The 14,997-nt window shown below is 59.0% G+C and overlaps 1 protein-coding gene across 2 annotated transcripts; it reads left to right on the top strand.

The window, feature by feature from the left end:
- Window positions 1-5,238: 5,238 nt before the first annotated feature.
- Window positions 5,239-10,164, top strand: LOC136301965 (myosin light chain kinase, smooth muscle-like). 2 transcript variants are annotated; one of them, XM_066205225.1, is made up of 11 exons: window positions 5,239-5,294; window positions 5,606-5,683; window positions 6,036-6,195; window positions 6,551-6,641; window positions 6,766-6,969; window positions 7,380-7,597; window positions 7,979-8,102; window positions 8,181-8,333; window positions 8,499-8,619; window positions 8,693-8,783; window positions 9,130-10,159. In XM_066205225.1, the coding sequence occupies exons 3-11, from the start codon at window positions 6,180-6,182 to the stop codon at window positions 9,252-9,254; spliced, it is 1,143 nt and encodes a 380-aa protein (XP_066061322.1). In that variant the 5' UTR covers window positions 5,239-5,294; window positions 5,606-5,683; window positions 6,036-6,179; the 3' UTR covers window positions 9,255-10,159. The 2 variants fall into 2 exon arrangements, with proteins under 2 accessions (XP_066061322.1, XP_066061324.1); XM_066205227.1 differs by lacking the exon at window positions 8,181-8,333 and having other exon boundaries at window positions 9,130-10,164.
- Window positions 10,165-14,997: the final 4,833 nt, after the last annotated feature.

Raw genomic sequence — 14,997 nt, 5'->3', positions numbered from 1 at the left:
TCGCAGTGACATAGATCATAACTAACAGACACGTGTCGCCTCAGCACGGTGGGAGCTCAGTGTGCTCAGGGGGTGTCAGTTCTCCTCCCAAATCACCCGTCTGCCCAAATCCAGCTCTGCCGAGGGCTCCTCCCAGGGTTATCTGGGCTCCATCTCAGATCTCAAGGAGAGGAGTGACCCAAAGGGCAAAGTCCATGAGGTTTCCCAAGGGATTTTCCCCCACTTGTAGCGCTCCTTGCTGACTGAGCCCTGTGGGGTGTGGGCAGGGGGTTCAGTCAGCAGGAATTTTAAGGGAATAATGTGTCTCTGAGGGATCAGGACACACAAAAGGCAAAAAAAAAAAAAAAAAAACAAAAAAACAATACATTTTGCAAATAAACCCACCAAAAAAAAAAAAAAAAACAACCCAAAGCAAAAAAAAAAAAAAAAAAAAAAAAAAAAAACAACCCTCACTACAAACCTAAAAAGTCTCTCCCTTCAAAGTTGGTCATCTTGGAACTCCCATTTTCTGGAGCAGGCTGGGCCCAGGCCCTGTCCTTGTGTGATTTTTGGGAAGAACAGTTCAGGGAATGAGACTGTGCAGCCACTTGAAGCATTTGGAATTGAGTTCTGATGTTACGAAAAGACAAAGAAGTTTGGGCTTTGTTGTTTGTTTGTTTGTTTTTCTGGGCTGGTAAATCCCCAATCATAAGTTCCCCTTCGCCATTATGTGATTTTAATGAGTGGGGGTTAATTGGGCCAAACGTTTTCCAGCCAGGGGGTTGGTGTTGGATATGGCCTGGCTCTTCCTAAGTGGGAAACGGGATGGGGTGGTGTAAAGTGGGCCAAATCTTAGGAATTGGCTGGGGAGGAAGGGGACAAATCCACTTCCCCCTGGACTGTCCCAGTATGATCAGTACTTGGGGGGTCAGAACCCTTTTTGCAGAGCTTGGGGCACTGGTGACATTGGTGCCACATCCCAGGAAAAGGGCTATTAGGCATCACCCCGGCATGGGAGCGGGTGCCCCCAGCCCCTGGGAACTGTCCCTGTCCCCACAGGCCCAGGATGGGGGCACTGGACCCTCCAGAGGGTTTGTCCCTGTCCCCCACCCCGGTGTGTTGGGATCTTCCCAGGAGACAGCAGGGAGGCAGCGCCATGTGCTCTGAGAGGCTCCTGGGACATGGGGGTTGTTTGTGGCACCCCCCGAGCTCTCAGGTGTTCTCTCTGTGCCGACCCTACAAGGCACAAACACCCATTTTGGGGGGATTTCTGTATCCGGAGCTGTGACATCAGCACTCAAGGCCACATCAGTCCCAGCTAGTGCAGGTGGGGTTTGACTCCCAGTGTGTCCCATTTCCCGGGATTTTGTGCTGTCAGAGGAACAGAGCCTGATGACAACCATGGCATACCCTGCCTGTTCCTGCCCTTTCCTGCTTGTTCTGCCTTTCCCTGCCTATTCTGTACTTTCCTGCCTGTCCCTGTTCTTCCCTGACTCTTCCTGCCCTTCCCTGCCTGCTGCTGCCCGAAGCAGAGCACAGGGGGAGCACGGAAGGGTTTGGAGGAGCCAGGAACAGCCTGGGCTGCTGATAACCCCCACACCTCCGGGTGTTGGACTTATCTCTGAGGTCCAGCTCCGGCCTCTCCGTCACTCCCCTGCAGCGCCTTTAGCCACCGTGAGACTCTCTGAGGTCCCACGGGCCATTATTTGTCACCCCATGGGTGACAAATCCCACTCCCCAAGGCGCTTCCTGGCCGTGGGAGCACCATCAGTCCCGTCCCTGATTTGCTTCCCAGGGCTGGAGGAGCAGGTCCAAGGTCCTGAGGCTGCCTGGAGGAGCTGGATCAGCCAACCCCACACAGGGACAGGCTGATTCCCAAGCTGGTGCCAGAGATACTGTGGTTTATAGATCCAGATTGATTTATTTTCCATGTATTTGGGTCTTTTCCAGCCATATTTTAGCTCCTCCACACCCTGGCATGTCTGGCTGAGCACGACCAGCCCCGACTGCCACCCCTGGGTCCTCCCACCCCTCGTGGCATCCCAAAGCCAGCGTGCCACAACCCTTTCCACACTCTCAGGCGTGATTTTGGGGCAATGGATGTTTGTACAGCCCTGATTCTGCAGAATGGGGTTTGACCCCAGCACTCAGCAACGAGGACCCAGCTCCCACCATCCCAACTCCCACCTGTGCCCTACACCCAGCTCCCCGGCACTGAGCTCCCAGCACCCATATCCCAGATCTCCAGGTCCTGGCATCCTGCATCCAGCATCCATCACCCAGAACCCAGCACCCCCAACTCCCCAGGCCCTGGATCTCAGTGTTCCCAGCACTCCCAGCAGGCATCAGCCACTGCTTCCAGCTCACTCCACCCAGCTCCTAGTGCTCCCAGCACTCTCATCATGCATCAGCCATGACTTCCAGCACCTAACTTCCCACACTCATTTCCCAGTGCTCCCATTTCTACCAGCAGCCTGCACCTAGCTCCAGTGCTTCCAGTGCTCCCAGCAGGCATCAGCCATCACTCCCAGTACCAGCACGCAGTTCCCAGTACTTCCAAGCACTCCCAGCACGCATCTCCCAGTTTTTCCAGTGCTTCTAGCACCCAGCTCTCCAAACCCATCTCCCACTGCTCCTATCTTCCAGCGCTCCCAGTGCTCCCAGTGCTCCCAGTGCCCGGCCGCTCCCCCCGCCCTGAGCGCCGCGGGGCGCCAGAGCCGGACACGTGTGCCCCTGGCCCCGCCCACCAAACCCAATTAGGGCATGGTCACGCCCACCGCATTGCGCAACCCACCGGCCTCGCCCAACCCGGAAGCCCCACTCCGAACGCCCCGCCCCTTGCCGTAGCCCCGCCCCAGCGCATGCACGGCCGGCCCCGCCCACCAGCAGCGTCCGGGGCTGTTGGCCCCGCCCCCCGTGGTCCCCCCACGTCCCCCCATGTCCCCCGGGTGTCCCCCCCCCCCGCCCCTCTCTGTGCCTCTGTATCCCCCAGGTGTCCCCAGACCTTCCCAGGTCCGCTATCCGTGTGCCTCCATCTGTGGTGTCCCTGCTGCTCTGGAGTCCCCGCGTCTGTCGTCTGTCCCCATGACCTCTGTGTCCCCGTGTTCCTCCGCACGTCTTCTGCATCCCCACATCTGCTCCATAACCTCTGTGGGCCCTTGTGGCTCCCATGTCCCCCTGTCCCCAGTGTCCACTGCCTTCCCTGTGTCCCCTTCACGTTCCCCTGGTCCTCCCAAGGCCTCTGAGTACCCCCCTGTGTCCCCATATCCCTGGTGTCCCCTGTCCTCATGTCCTTCATGTGCTCCCATATTCTCCATGTGCCACTGTGCTCCCTGGCCGTGCCCCTGGGATAACAGAGAGCAGAGATCGTGTCCCCCTGAGGTCATCGAGGGAATCAAGGACAGATGGACACCCAGAACCCACTGATGTGACCCTGTCCCCCTCAACACCAAGGGCCACAGCTGCAGTGACAGTCTTTATTGTAGGACCTACAAAAAAGCAGAGGCGGCTGAATCTGCACAGAGGGTCCTGACTCAGCCCAAAGCGGGAGTGGGGCAGGGGGGCTGCACGGGTGGTCAGGGTGAACTGGAGAAATCTGGTGGGCACCCCATGGGCAGCACGAGTGGGTTTGGGATTGGGGGAGTCACCTGGGAATCCCATCCTGGCCGTGCCAGAGGATCCCCTGGGCAGATGGGAACAACTTGATTCCCAAAGCAGGAACACATGGCTGCCTGGGTGCAACTACTAATGATTAATTAATTAGATTAATTAATTTATTTTATAAGGGATAAGGAGAGGGTGTCCATGGTGGGTAAGGCACCGCTGGACATTTCGGATGGGCCACCTTCCCAAATCCAAAAGCAAAGGTGTGGGACAGGGCCGGGTCAGTGGCCATTAAATGAAGTGCTGTCGGTAACGAGACAAACCCAAAGGATGGATTGATCTGCTCGTCGATCCCTGGACCAGCAGCCAGCTCTCCCTGCTGTTGATGTCCCATGGATGTGATGCTCCGTCCAGAGGGAATGCGGCTCCGAGGGATTCACCCTCCAGCCAAGTGCTCCATCCCGGCACATCCCGCAGGGACGTGAGTGCTGCCAGCCCTCTACAGATCCCCCAGACCTCCAATCTTTGTCCCCTCCTGGCCTTTTTCTGCTCCTTTCCCCGCTGTCACCGGGACCAGCGTCAGCCCAACACTGACATCAAGCGGCTGCCGGGATCCCTCGCATTCCCGGGCTGTTCCCTCTCCCCGTGCGCCGGGAGCTGCCCAGCACCGCCCGCCCGGCCTCCCCCTGCCCCGGAGAGGGACCGAGCCCCCGGGCGCCGCGGCCGCAGGCGCGGGGTGTCCATGGTCGCTCTCCGGGCGGGCGGGATGCATCCAGCCGCGCTCCATCTGCCTGTCCCCAGCCAGGCCACCCCCGTGTCCTATCCTGTCCCCGGCAGTCGATATCCCAGCGGGGTCGAGCCGAGCGCTGGCGGCACCGCCGAGCCCGGAGCATCCACACATCCCTCAGCGCCGGGAGCCGGGGGGGACCCTGCCCACGGCAGCCCCGGCCCCAGCTCTGCCCCGCCGCCGGCAAGGTCGCGGTGACAAAGGCACAGCGAGGTCGTGGTGACCCCGCCATTGCCCTGGGGACATTTGTCCCCTACTCCCTGCCGGAGACCGTGGACTTTGTGCCGAGCCTGGGAGCGGCACTGGGACGCGTCTGGCGGCGCTGGCACGGCCCCAAATCTCCCCGAGACCTGGCTCCGGACAGCAGGTAACCCCAGGTGACAGCCCCTCGGCCCCGGCTGCTGTGCCACCGGGCTCCCCAGGCATTTCGGGTCCCTGTGCGGTACCACTGCCTGATCCCCGGGTCTGGAGTCAGCTCCGGGAGGAAATCACGGTGTTCTTCCCCTTTTCAATCTGGGCAAACTGGGCAAATGGCAGTGCTGGGCGCCAGAGCAGCTGCACGCTCCTGCTTTTGGGGGATAAAGTTGGGGAAGACATTTTTCCTCTAAACCACCTGCTCGGGAGGCCCGGAGGAGTTTGGCAACTCTCCATTCACCTTGATCCCCGCCTCCCTGAAGCCTGGGCCGAGCTCTCCCGGGAAGCCGAAGCCCAGGGCTTGTGTTGGGGCTCCGCTGTGATATTGGCTGCAGGTGGAGCAGGAACGGGGGGGGCAGGTGTGGGTGCTCAAGCCCTCTTCGGGAACCCACCCATGGGTGGGATGGAGGCGGGGGTTGGCCGGGGCTGCGGATTTAACCCGTGAGAGGCCCAGAGTTTTCATAGGGGTTGGGGAGGTAGAGTAGGGCTGGGCTCTCTGCTGTGTGGTGAGGTGTGTTGGGTCCCTGCAGCCCCCTCCCTCCTTGGGTTCCTCTGCCTGAGCTCTCTGTGTTGCAAACCTGTGGCCCCGCACGGTGCTAAACGGGGCTTTGGGGCATGATCTGGGGACAGCCCATGGCTGGTGGGGGTTGTTTATCCCCTAAGTCCGGAAGCGCTCTGCTGGGAAGGAAAGGGAGGGGAGAGCCGGGGCTGTTCCCAGCGCTGGAGTGGGAGGGATGCTCCCAGCTGGACCCCCAGACATTCCAATACGTGTGGTCCCAGTTGTCTTCAACCTCTGGCATTGCCCCTTCCCTCCCTCCCCAGCTCCCCGGTGGCTCTCCTGACTGGGAGAGGTCAGGGACCTGCAGGTGGCCTGGGACAGGAGGGACTGGACAGTGACAGGTCAGTGCTGTGGCTCTCGGGTTGGGGTTTGGGTGCTCTTGCCTGACACCCTTGGGTGTCATTGTCTGTCCTCCCAGCTTTTCTGGGGACAGAGCGTGGAGGGGACGTGTAAGGAAACAGCTCCTTTGCCCTGCTAGTGTGGTTTTCCTGGGGATTTCCTGGCTGATGTAACACAGTGCATGGGAAAAACATCAGAGCCTAAGGTGCTCCTGGAATGTGGCTGTGCCCATCCAAAAAGGGGCCTTGCTTTAAAATCTGGCTTGGTTCCTTTGGGCCTATCAAGAGGGACCCCTCAGGGGGGATGGGGAGTGTGGGTGCCAGTGGAGTGATGCTGATGGTTCTCCTGTGGCAGGGAGAAGGTGCAGAGCCTTGGGGAGCAGCTGGAGCAGTGACACAGCCGTCACCTGCCCCAGCCCCCCTGTCCCAGAGCCTGGGGGACACACCCAGCGCCTGTCCTGACTGTGGCAGCACCCTGTGAGGAGCCGGTGGCACCGCCATGTCCCAGGCAGGAGGTACAGCAGGGCCCTGGGTCTGTCCCCAGGGAGCCACAGGGGACCCCAGCAATGGTGTGGTCCCCATCCATCCCCCCTATCTGCACCCATCTCCATCCCATTCTGGCCCCATTTCTCTTGGATTTTTGGTCCTAAAAGCCCCTTTCCCCCCAAACCTGACTTGCAGGGTGCTGGGCTGCCCCAGCAGCTCCTGTCCCCATGTTCTCCCCAGGTGACATCCAGACTATGTGGGGAGGGTGGTTGGTCCCAGATGGAGCAGGGGGGGACACAGAAATTAGCACTGGAGGGGAAGACAGGCCCCTGGTCCCCAAAGCATGGGGAATCCCTGCATGGCCCACCTTAATCCATCCCCCAGGAGCTGAGGAGGCCTTTGAACACCGTGATGTGGTCATCAACAGCCAGGACAAGGTTTCGGATGTGTACACGCAGCTGGAGAAGCTGGGGGAGTAAGTGAGGGTCCCGTGTCCCCACCACCTGGGGATGGCCCCTGGCTGTCCATGTGCAGCCCTGGTGGGCTCCAGGTGGGTGGTGGTGGTGGCTCCTCCATCCCTCATCCTCCCTCTATCCCAGGGGGAAATTTGGGACGGTGTACAGGCTGCAGGAAAAGGCCACCGGCAAAATCCGGGCTGGGAAATATTTCCGGACATGCACGGCGAAGGAGAAGGAGGCGGCTCGGGCCGAGGTGGAGCTGATGAACCTCCTGCACCACCCACGCCTCGTGCAGTGCCTCGATGCCTTCCAGGGCCCCGCCCAGCTGGTGATGGTGATGGAGTAGTGAGTGGGGAGCAGTCAGGTTTGGAGGTGGTGGGGCAGTGCTGGGCTCTGCCAGGGGAGCACTGAAGGTGGGAAGCCCCGTGGGGTGTGGGGTGGATGGGGAACCTGGTGACTGGAGCTCTGAGTGGTGAGGTCCTCCCAGAGCACTGGGTCTGAGTTCTCTGGTGGGGCTTCCCCTCCTCGGGGCTGGTAGATCCCAAGGGTGTCCCCAGCACCTCATTGTCCCCAGCATGTGGGGAGGGGTCCCTGTGCCATGGGGTGCTGGGGTGGGATGCATGGGGACCCCACACCTCCTGGAGATAAGGGTGGAGAGATGCCCCCAGAGTGCTGGGTCTGGGTTCTCTGGTGGGGCTTCCCTTCCTCTGGGCTGCTAAGACCCCAAAGGGTCCCCAGCACCTCGTTGTCCCCAGTGTGGCAGGTGGGGAGCTCTTTGAGCGCATCGTGGACGACGACTTCGAGCACACGGAGCCCAGCAGTGCCCAGTACGTGCGGCAGATCCTGGAGGGGCTGCAGTTCATGCACGGCCAGGCCATCGTCCACCTCGACCTCAAACCCGAGAACATCGTCTGCGTCAGCCCCGGCAGCCACTGGATCAAGATCATCGACTTTGGCTTGGCACGGAAGCTGGGTGAGCAGAGAAGGGCTCCTGGAGGTGCAGGGCAGGGAGTGTCACTGTCACAGGGAGTGTCACTGTCACAGGGACAGGATCTGGCCTGGCACAGCAGTGAGAAGCTCGGTGTCCTCCTGCCTGGGACACCAAACCATGGCCCTTCCTGATAACCACACGATGAGCTGTGTCCCCAGTCCTGCCGCTGAGGTGGAGACCCCCAAGGCCCCTGTGCCCTGTTTGGCACTCTGAGATGCTCTAGGAGGGCACCAAGACCTGCAATCGGCCTTGGAGGGTGGCAGCTCCACTTGGGTTCATCCCCCTGGGGTGTGTTGGTGTGTCCTCTGTCCCAGACACCTGTCCCAGGGAGATCCCAACTGGCCTCCTGCATCCTCTCTGCAGCTCCAGACACCCCTGTGAAGGTGCTGCACGGCACCCCCGAATTCATGGCTCCAGAAGTGGTCGCCTTTGAGCCCGTGAGCTTCTCCACAGACATGTGGAGTGTTGGTGTCATCTGCTACATCCTGTGAGTGCCCTCCTGGGCAGGGCAGGCTGGGCTGGAGGGGGCTGAGCTGTCACTGATGCCCTGGGGTCACCTCTTCAGGCTGAGTGGGGAGTCACCCTTCCAGGGGGACACTGACATGGAGACACTGAGCAATGTCACAGCGGCCCAGTGGGACTTTGAGGAGGAGACCTTCTCAGAGATCTCCCAGCAAGCCAAGGACTTCATCAGCCAACTGCTGCAGAAGGACCCCCGGTAGGGCCTGGGGCTGGCTGTGGGCTGCTCAGCTGCAGCTGGGCTGGATTTTGGAGTGCTGAAGGGGTGGGCGGGGGAAAGCTCTGCCTGTCTGGTGGAGGGGACACTCCAGATGAGGGTGTGAGAGTGGAGCAGCCCCCCTGTGACCCCCCCACTGTGCTGCAGCCGGCGGCTCCCCAGTGCAGAGGCTCTGCTGCACCCCTGGCTGCAGCAGCCCCAGCCCAGCAGCCCCAAGGTGCTGTCCAAGGAGAGGATCAGGCAGTTCCTGGCTCGTCGGAAGTGGCAGGTACCTGGTGGGATGATGGGGACATGGGGATGGGGATGGCTGAAGGGCTCAGTGCCCATTCTCTTCCCTCCAGAAAACAGGGAAAGCCCTGCTGGCTCTCAAGAGGCTGACCCTGCTGTCCCAGAGTCTGGAGGGGAAGGCATCAGAGGCTCAGGATGAGGAAGGTGATGGCCCCTGAGGCACCATTCCCAACACCCTCCCCCCCAGCCAATTCTCTCTGCTTTGCCATCTCCACCTTGTGCTCCTGGGCAGCCTCCTCCTCTTTTTGCTTCACCCTGGGTGCCCCTAAACACCCAGGCACAGCCCCCCAGTGGCATTTCTGCTCCAGGGCCCAAGGTTCTCTCCATCCTCATCCCTGTGGGGTGATTTCTAATGCAGCCTTGGACAGGCTCATCCCACTCTGTGTGACCCAGAGCTGATCCCCACGGTGCCTCCTGTGCCTCTCTCCAGCACAGGGGAGAGGTTGGATCCAGGCAGCTCCTCACCATTCCCTCTGCCCTTCTCCTGCAGGCGTGGACTGCAGCCTGGAGAAGGAACAGCCCCCTGGGACTCTGCCCCAACGAGGTCCCAACCCCTCAGGGCTGCTGACAGACCGGGAGGAGGATGGTGGGAGCCCTGCAGCCTCAGGGCAGTGACAGCGTGGCCCTGTCACCCCCATCCTGGACCACCTGAAGATGGAGATGGTGCCCCCTCCAGCAGCTCCCACAGTGACCTGGCCAGCCTGGGGCAGGCCCTGATGCCCCTGTGGGTGAGCTCTGGGGTCCCATGGGGTCCCTGTGCTGCTGTCCCTGCAAGGAATCCAGGCACCTGCCACAATAAAGCACTGACAATCTCTGCACTCCCTCTGCTGGTCCTATTTCCCCCAAACTCACTGGGAGAGGTGGGAAAGAGCTGCTCAAGCTGTGCCCACCCTTTGGGAGCTGGGATCAGGCTCTTGCCCACCTGGGCCACCAGCCTTGTCCTCTCCAGGAGTGATGCTGGCCCTGGGCACAGCAGCTATGGGTAGTCCTTGCTCAGAAGAGTATTCCTTCCTTCTCGGGGGGTTGGCATTATGTCCTGAGCTCACATGAGCCAGGATCAGCCTTGAGGCCTCTGCTTTCTCCATTTCTGGGCCAACTCTGCTACCAGTGGGGCTGGAAACTGCTGTGGGACCTCCAGCCTTGGCCGAAGGAGGCAGAGCTCGGTGTCTGGGAGCCCTGGGGAAGAACAACCGCAGGCACCAGGATGTGCTGGGGGGTACCCAGCTGGGACGGAGAGTGGGGAGTCCTGCCGGGCACTGGGGTGACCATGAACCACCAGTGTGCCCTTGGGAAAAGGTGCTGAATGGGACCCTGGGCTGCAGGAAGAGGGAGGGATCATTCCCAAATTCAGTGAGGCCACCCCTGCAAGACTGTGCTGTGTTCTGGGGGTCCCACTACAGCAGTGACATGGACACACAGGGACAGTGAGATGAAGGATGAGGGAAAAACTGGAGTCCCCCACCCACAAGGAATGTCTGGGAGAGCTGGGATTGTTTAGGGAAGAGAAGGCTCAGAGGTGTCAGCTCACATCAATACCTGAAGAGAGGATGAAACCAGGCTCTTCTCAGCAGTGCCCAAAGTCCATGGGCACCACCTGAAAGACCATCTGAACCTCAGGAAAACACTTTTTTACTGCTGATGGAGAACTGGCACGGGTTGCCCAGGGAGGTTGTGTGCTCTTCATCCTTGCAGATGTTAAAAATCTGTCTAGGCACAGGCCCGGGGCCCCTGCTGGAGAAAAGGTGTGCACCAGGTGCCCTCCAGAGGCTCCTTCCAGCATTAACCACTGCGTGATTCCCTGAAAGCCCTCTTCCTGCTGGGAGGGGCTGGGGGCTGCTGGTGCCCAGGCCTCCTGGCCGTGCCCTGGTTGGAGCAGCCCAGTGCCAGGGTCCAGCTGTGCCAAATACTGCACGGCTTCCAGCCTTCCTCCTCCTCTTCCTGCAGCAGGGCTGAGGAGGAAACTGTTATTTTTATTAAACAGAACTGAATCCACCCACTCCATGGGGGGGACACATGAGAGCTCTGCCTGGGAGCCACTCACGGGACACAACTGAAAGGGACACCAGCCCTGGGAGCTGCTGCTGGAGCAGTGATGACAAATCCATTTCGGACAGTTTGCTGAACCCTCTGGAAGCTGGTGGCCGCCACAGCAGGAGGACCCACGGCAGGATTTGGCATCCTGCAGCCTCCAGAGAGGGCAGAGCAGCCCCAGTGGCTGGGGGCACTCTGGCTCTTTGCTCTTCTCTTGGGGAGGGATGTGTCACCTCCCTGTCCCCTCGTTGTGGGACAGACTCTCCAGCTGCCAGGGCTTTATCAGGGCCCAGGCCTGACTTGAATTTTTGTGGCAAAAGCCTGTTCCTGTTAATAATGTCCATGGCTGATGGGTCTGTCTGACCACGGGAAGCGGGAGAGCACTGGGGGGTGGCAGATTGTCACACGCCCTGCCCAGGGCTTGGTGGTCTTATCTCTTGTTGGAAATGGAGGATGAAATTTAAAAAGGAACTTTATTTGGAAAGCTGTGTATGGACCTGCTGCTGGAGAAGGGGGAGCCCTTTTGGAAATCCCCAATGTCCCCTGGAGAAAAGGAGGCTCAGGGGGAGCTTTCTGGCTCCACAACTCCCTGATGGGAGGGGGCAGCTGCCGGGGGGGTCAGGCTCTTCTCCCAGGGGACAGGACAAGGGGAAAGGCCTCAGGCTGTGCCAGAGGAGGTTTAGATTGGGTATTAGGGAAAATTTCTTCCCCCAAAGGGTTGTCCAGCCCCGGCACAGCTGCCCAGGGCAGTGGTGGGGTTTAAAAGCTGTGTGAATGTGACACTTGGGGACATGGGTCAGTGGTGGCCTGGGCAGTGCTGGGAAATGGCTGGACTCGATCTCGGAGGGCTTTTCCAACCTGAATGACTCCATGATTCCTCACAGGGTCCAGGAGCTGTGGGAGACATCCTGACAGAACTCACCTGCTTCGTCTTCCTCCCCTGTTTTCAGCAGGAGCCGCGGATTCCCTGCTCCTAGTTGGAGAAGAAACTCCTTAGAAACAAATAAACAAACAAAAATATCCCATATTCTGCCCACAGCATTTCCCATCCCAGAGTAACAGAGGGAGGCTGAGGAATCCCTTTCCCACACATCACAGCCTGGTTTTTCCCTGCTATCTATTCCATGTTTTCCTCGTTACACAGATTCCAAACCCATCCCTCGGGAATGCTGCTGAATGTGCTCAAGCTGCAGATGATAAGCAAACACCAAGTTGCGTATAATCAATCCCCTTGATGAGCTATTTACCATGTGACACTACCAAAATATTTCTGGTTGCGAACAATGTTTATCTTCCTCTGTTTTCCAAACTCCTCGTGGCCCTGAAAATCCAAGTCCCAGGACTCCAGGCATGAACTTTTTCTCTCTTAGCCTATCTTTATTCCGTACAAATCTGATTTACCAACAGAAGAAGCTTATTTACTGACAGAAAACACAGATTCCTTCTCCTTCTGCTGCTTGCCATGGTTTAACACATTAAACTCTGCAATTCAGGAAGGAATGGAGAGTGAATTATACCTGGAACTCATTACAGCCACTGAGAAATTCAGCAGTGCTGAAAATAGAATTCTAATCTCAGGATCTCAAAGGCAAAGGAATTAAGATCTTGTCCTTCCACCAGGACAGACTCTTGGGTTGGTCTTCACTTCAGCCACACAACCCCAGAGAATGTCCTCAAATCCTCAGGAATCCTCCATGGGGACAGAAGAGATGAGTGATGTCCCCTGGGGGATCTTGAGAAGCGGTTCCCACCTTATCTCAGGTAACTTATCTCAGGTATTTCAGGTCTTTAAGGAACATCAGGTGGGGTCAGCTGTCCAAATATCCCCGAGTTTCTGGAGCTTTATCCTTCAGTGCCAGGGGATCAGATAACCTGGGGCCACACAACCAAACCTCGGAATGCTTGTTTGGATGAGGGAATATTGCCTGGGTATCCCTAACATCAAGAAATTGGGGTTTTTTTGTGGACCTGCAAATTCAGGGGAAAAAAATTCCGTTCCTTCTTGTGTTTTCCAGGGAATTGAAATTAATTAAGAAAACAAACGTAGGTGTCTGAATTCACCCTTAATGTAAAAAATGTAGCCCTGGGCACAAACTGAAGATGATCATTTGAATGTGCTGTTTCTAGAGTGGTTTTTCAAGGACTTTTATCACAGGAAGAGACCAGCCCTGGGCTAACTGGAGTTGTCGATTAAACACCCTCATGTTCCAAAAACCAGGACAGCGGTGAAAGGAGAGAAGGGCACGGGACTACGAGGACGGGGTGGTGAGAAGGATGCGGGGCAAGGGACCCTCCTTGTCCACATGGACAAGCCAGTGGTGAGGGTGGCTCCATGGAGGGAGAAGCTGCGCATGGTGAGGGAACATCAGGAACACCTGAGCTGGGATGAACTCGCCTCCCAGCAAAGCTCCCCAGGTGAAGAGCACACCCAGCGGGCTGTTCTCACTTTCCAAAGGTCCCACCCCGGTTCTGAGGGGTCCGGAGGCTCTTTGAGGTCACAGGAGCTCCAGAACCATCACGCCAAGGTGCAGCACCCCGGAGAAGAGCACTGAAGTCCCCGCACCAACCACGGGTGGTCTGGGTGGTTTCCTATCTCCAGAGACATCCCTGGGGCTGGGATGAGGGGTGGGCAGGATGCTCCCCCAGCTCATCCTCCTGCTGTCACGGGTGCAAGGACTGCCCTGTCCCAGCAGCCCAAATCCAGCCTGGGCTCCCTGTTTCCAGCTCGGCTCCGTGCCTGTGGGAATCGGCAGAATCCAACCCCCTCCCGGAACCCCTCGCCCTGCGAAGGGCACCGGAGCCCCGTCCCTCCCCGCTCAGGGCCGTGTCACAGCCGGCTTCCCCAGCCCTCCCCGCCCTCGCAGCCCTCCCCGCAGCCAGGAGATGGTACTGTTGGCCTGGCCCTGCTTCTGCTGCGGCTCCAGAGCCTCGGCCGACCCCTGCACCCGGGTCCTCGCACCCTTTTCCAGCCGAGGTCAGGAAGGTGTTGCCTGGGTGCTCCGACAGCTCTTGGGTTTCATCCCAAACCGGCTGCCCGGAGCAGCTGCGGCTGCCCCATCCCTGGAAGTGTCTGAGGACAGGGCTCGGAGCCACCTGCTTAAGGCCCATTCCAAACCAAACCGTTCCATCATTCCATGATCCTGGCGTGCAGCACGGTGCTCCTGGAGGTCCCGGACCTTGGAGTCCCCACAGTCCCCTGTCCCACAGCAGAGCCTGTCCCCAGTGTGGGATGGTCCAGGGGACAATGTTCTCCCCTGGCCACACCTCTGGGACAGCATCAGGATGGCTGTGCCTGTGCCCACTGAGGACTGCGATGCCTTCCCTTCAAATCCTGATCCCGAAATGAAATGTAAAATATTTAATGAGAAGCTGAAATATTTAACGAAAGAGATTTTCCACTGCCAAATCGAGCCTTGGAATATCAGAACAACCCCAAATATGGGTGACCCCAATTTTGGTGCTGCTGAGCTGTGCGTGAGTCCTCTCCCAGCTCCCAAATCCTCAGGGATGATGGGATGGACACAGCATGGCTCCAAGGGAATTGGTGCCTGCTATCCTCACGTGTCCCCTGCCCCGAATTTGGGGTTTGAGGAGGGTGGGGGAGGTTGGCAGAACAGGCCCAGCGTGTTCCCCCAGTCCCTGTGGTGCTGTGGGTGACACCTGGCAGGTCCTGCCGGGCCGGAGGTGCCGTGGGAGCCAGACAGAGGCGTCTGGCCTGGGGCTGGGCAGGGGCTTCAGACCTCGGCGGGGCCTGGGGCTGCTGGATCCCCTCTGGGCCCGTCCCCATCCCTCAGCTCCTCTCTCCTCCAAACTCAGGTTTTAGCAAATTTCACCAAAACTCAGTGAATCTCACCGAGTCTCACCCAATCTTGGTGAATCTCACCGAATCTCACCAAATAGCACCGAATCTCAGCAAATCTCAGCAAATGTGTCTGTCACTGAACCTCACCGAATCTCAGCAGGCCTGACCTGTGCAATGCCCTGCTGCCCTGGCAGGGCACCGGATCCGTGGTCACAGCAGGATCCTGGATGTGCCCAGGGTGTTCCATGCAGGCAGAGCCGTGTGTCCATGGGGTGGGTCCAGTGCCCCATCTCCATCCCCGTGCCCAGGGTGCTCTGTGGCCCCTCTGGGACAGCTGGGGGACACTGTGGGTGCCAGCCCAGCTCTGTCCCCTGTTGCCATCAGCCCCGGCCTGTGGCAGGGCAGGAGCTTCCCAAACTGTTGGGTTGTGTCCTCGTGTGTCCCCACCCAGGGAGTCCCCAGGCGCTGCCCCAGGTGCCTGCATGGGCTGTGATGAGTTTGCTCAGGCTCAGTGTCCCTCCTGTG

Source organism: Chamaea fasciata, unplaced genomic scaffold (assembly GCF_029207755.1).
Source record: "Chamaea fasciata isolate MVZ Bird 193981 ecotype frontalis unplaced genomic scaffold, bChaFas1.0.hap1 SCAF_27, whole genome shotgun sequence".
NCBI classification, from domain to species: domain Eukaryota; kingdom Metazoa; phylum Chordata; class Aves; order Passeriformes; family Sylviidae; genus Chamaea; species Chamaea fasciata.
Note: the sequence above shows the minus strand (reverse complement) of the source record. Positions and strands in the feature narration are given on the sequence as shown.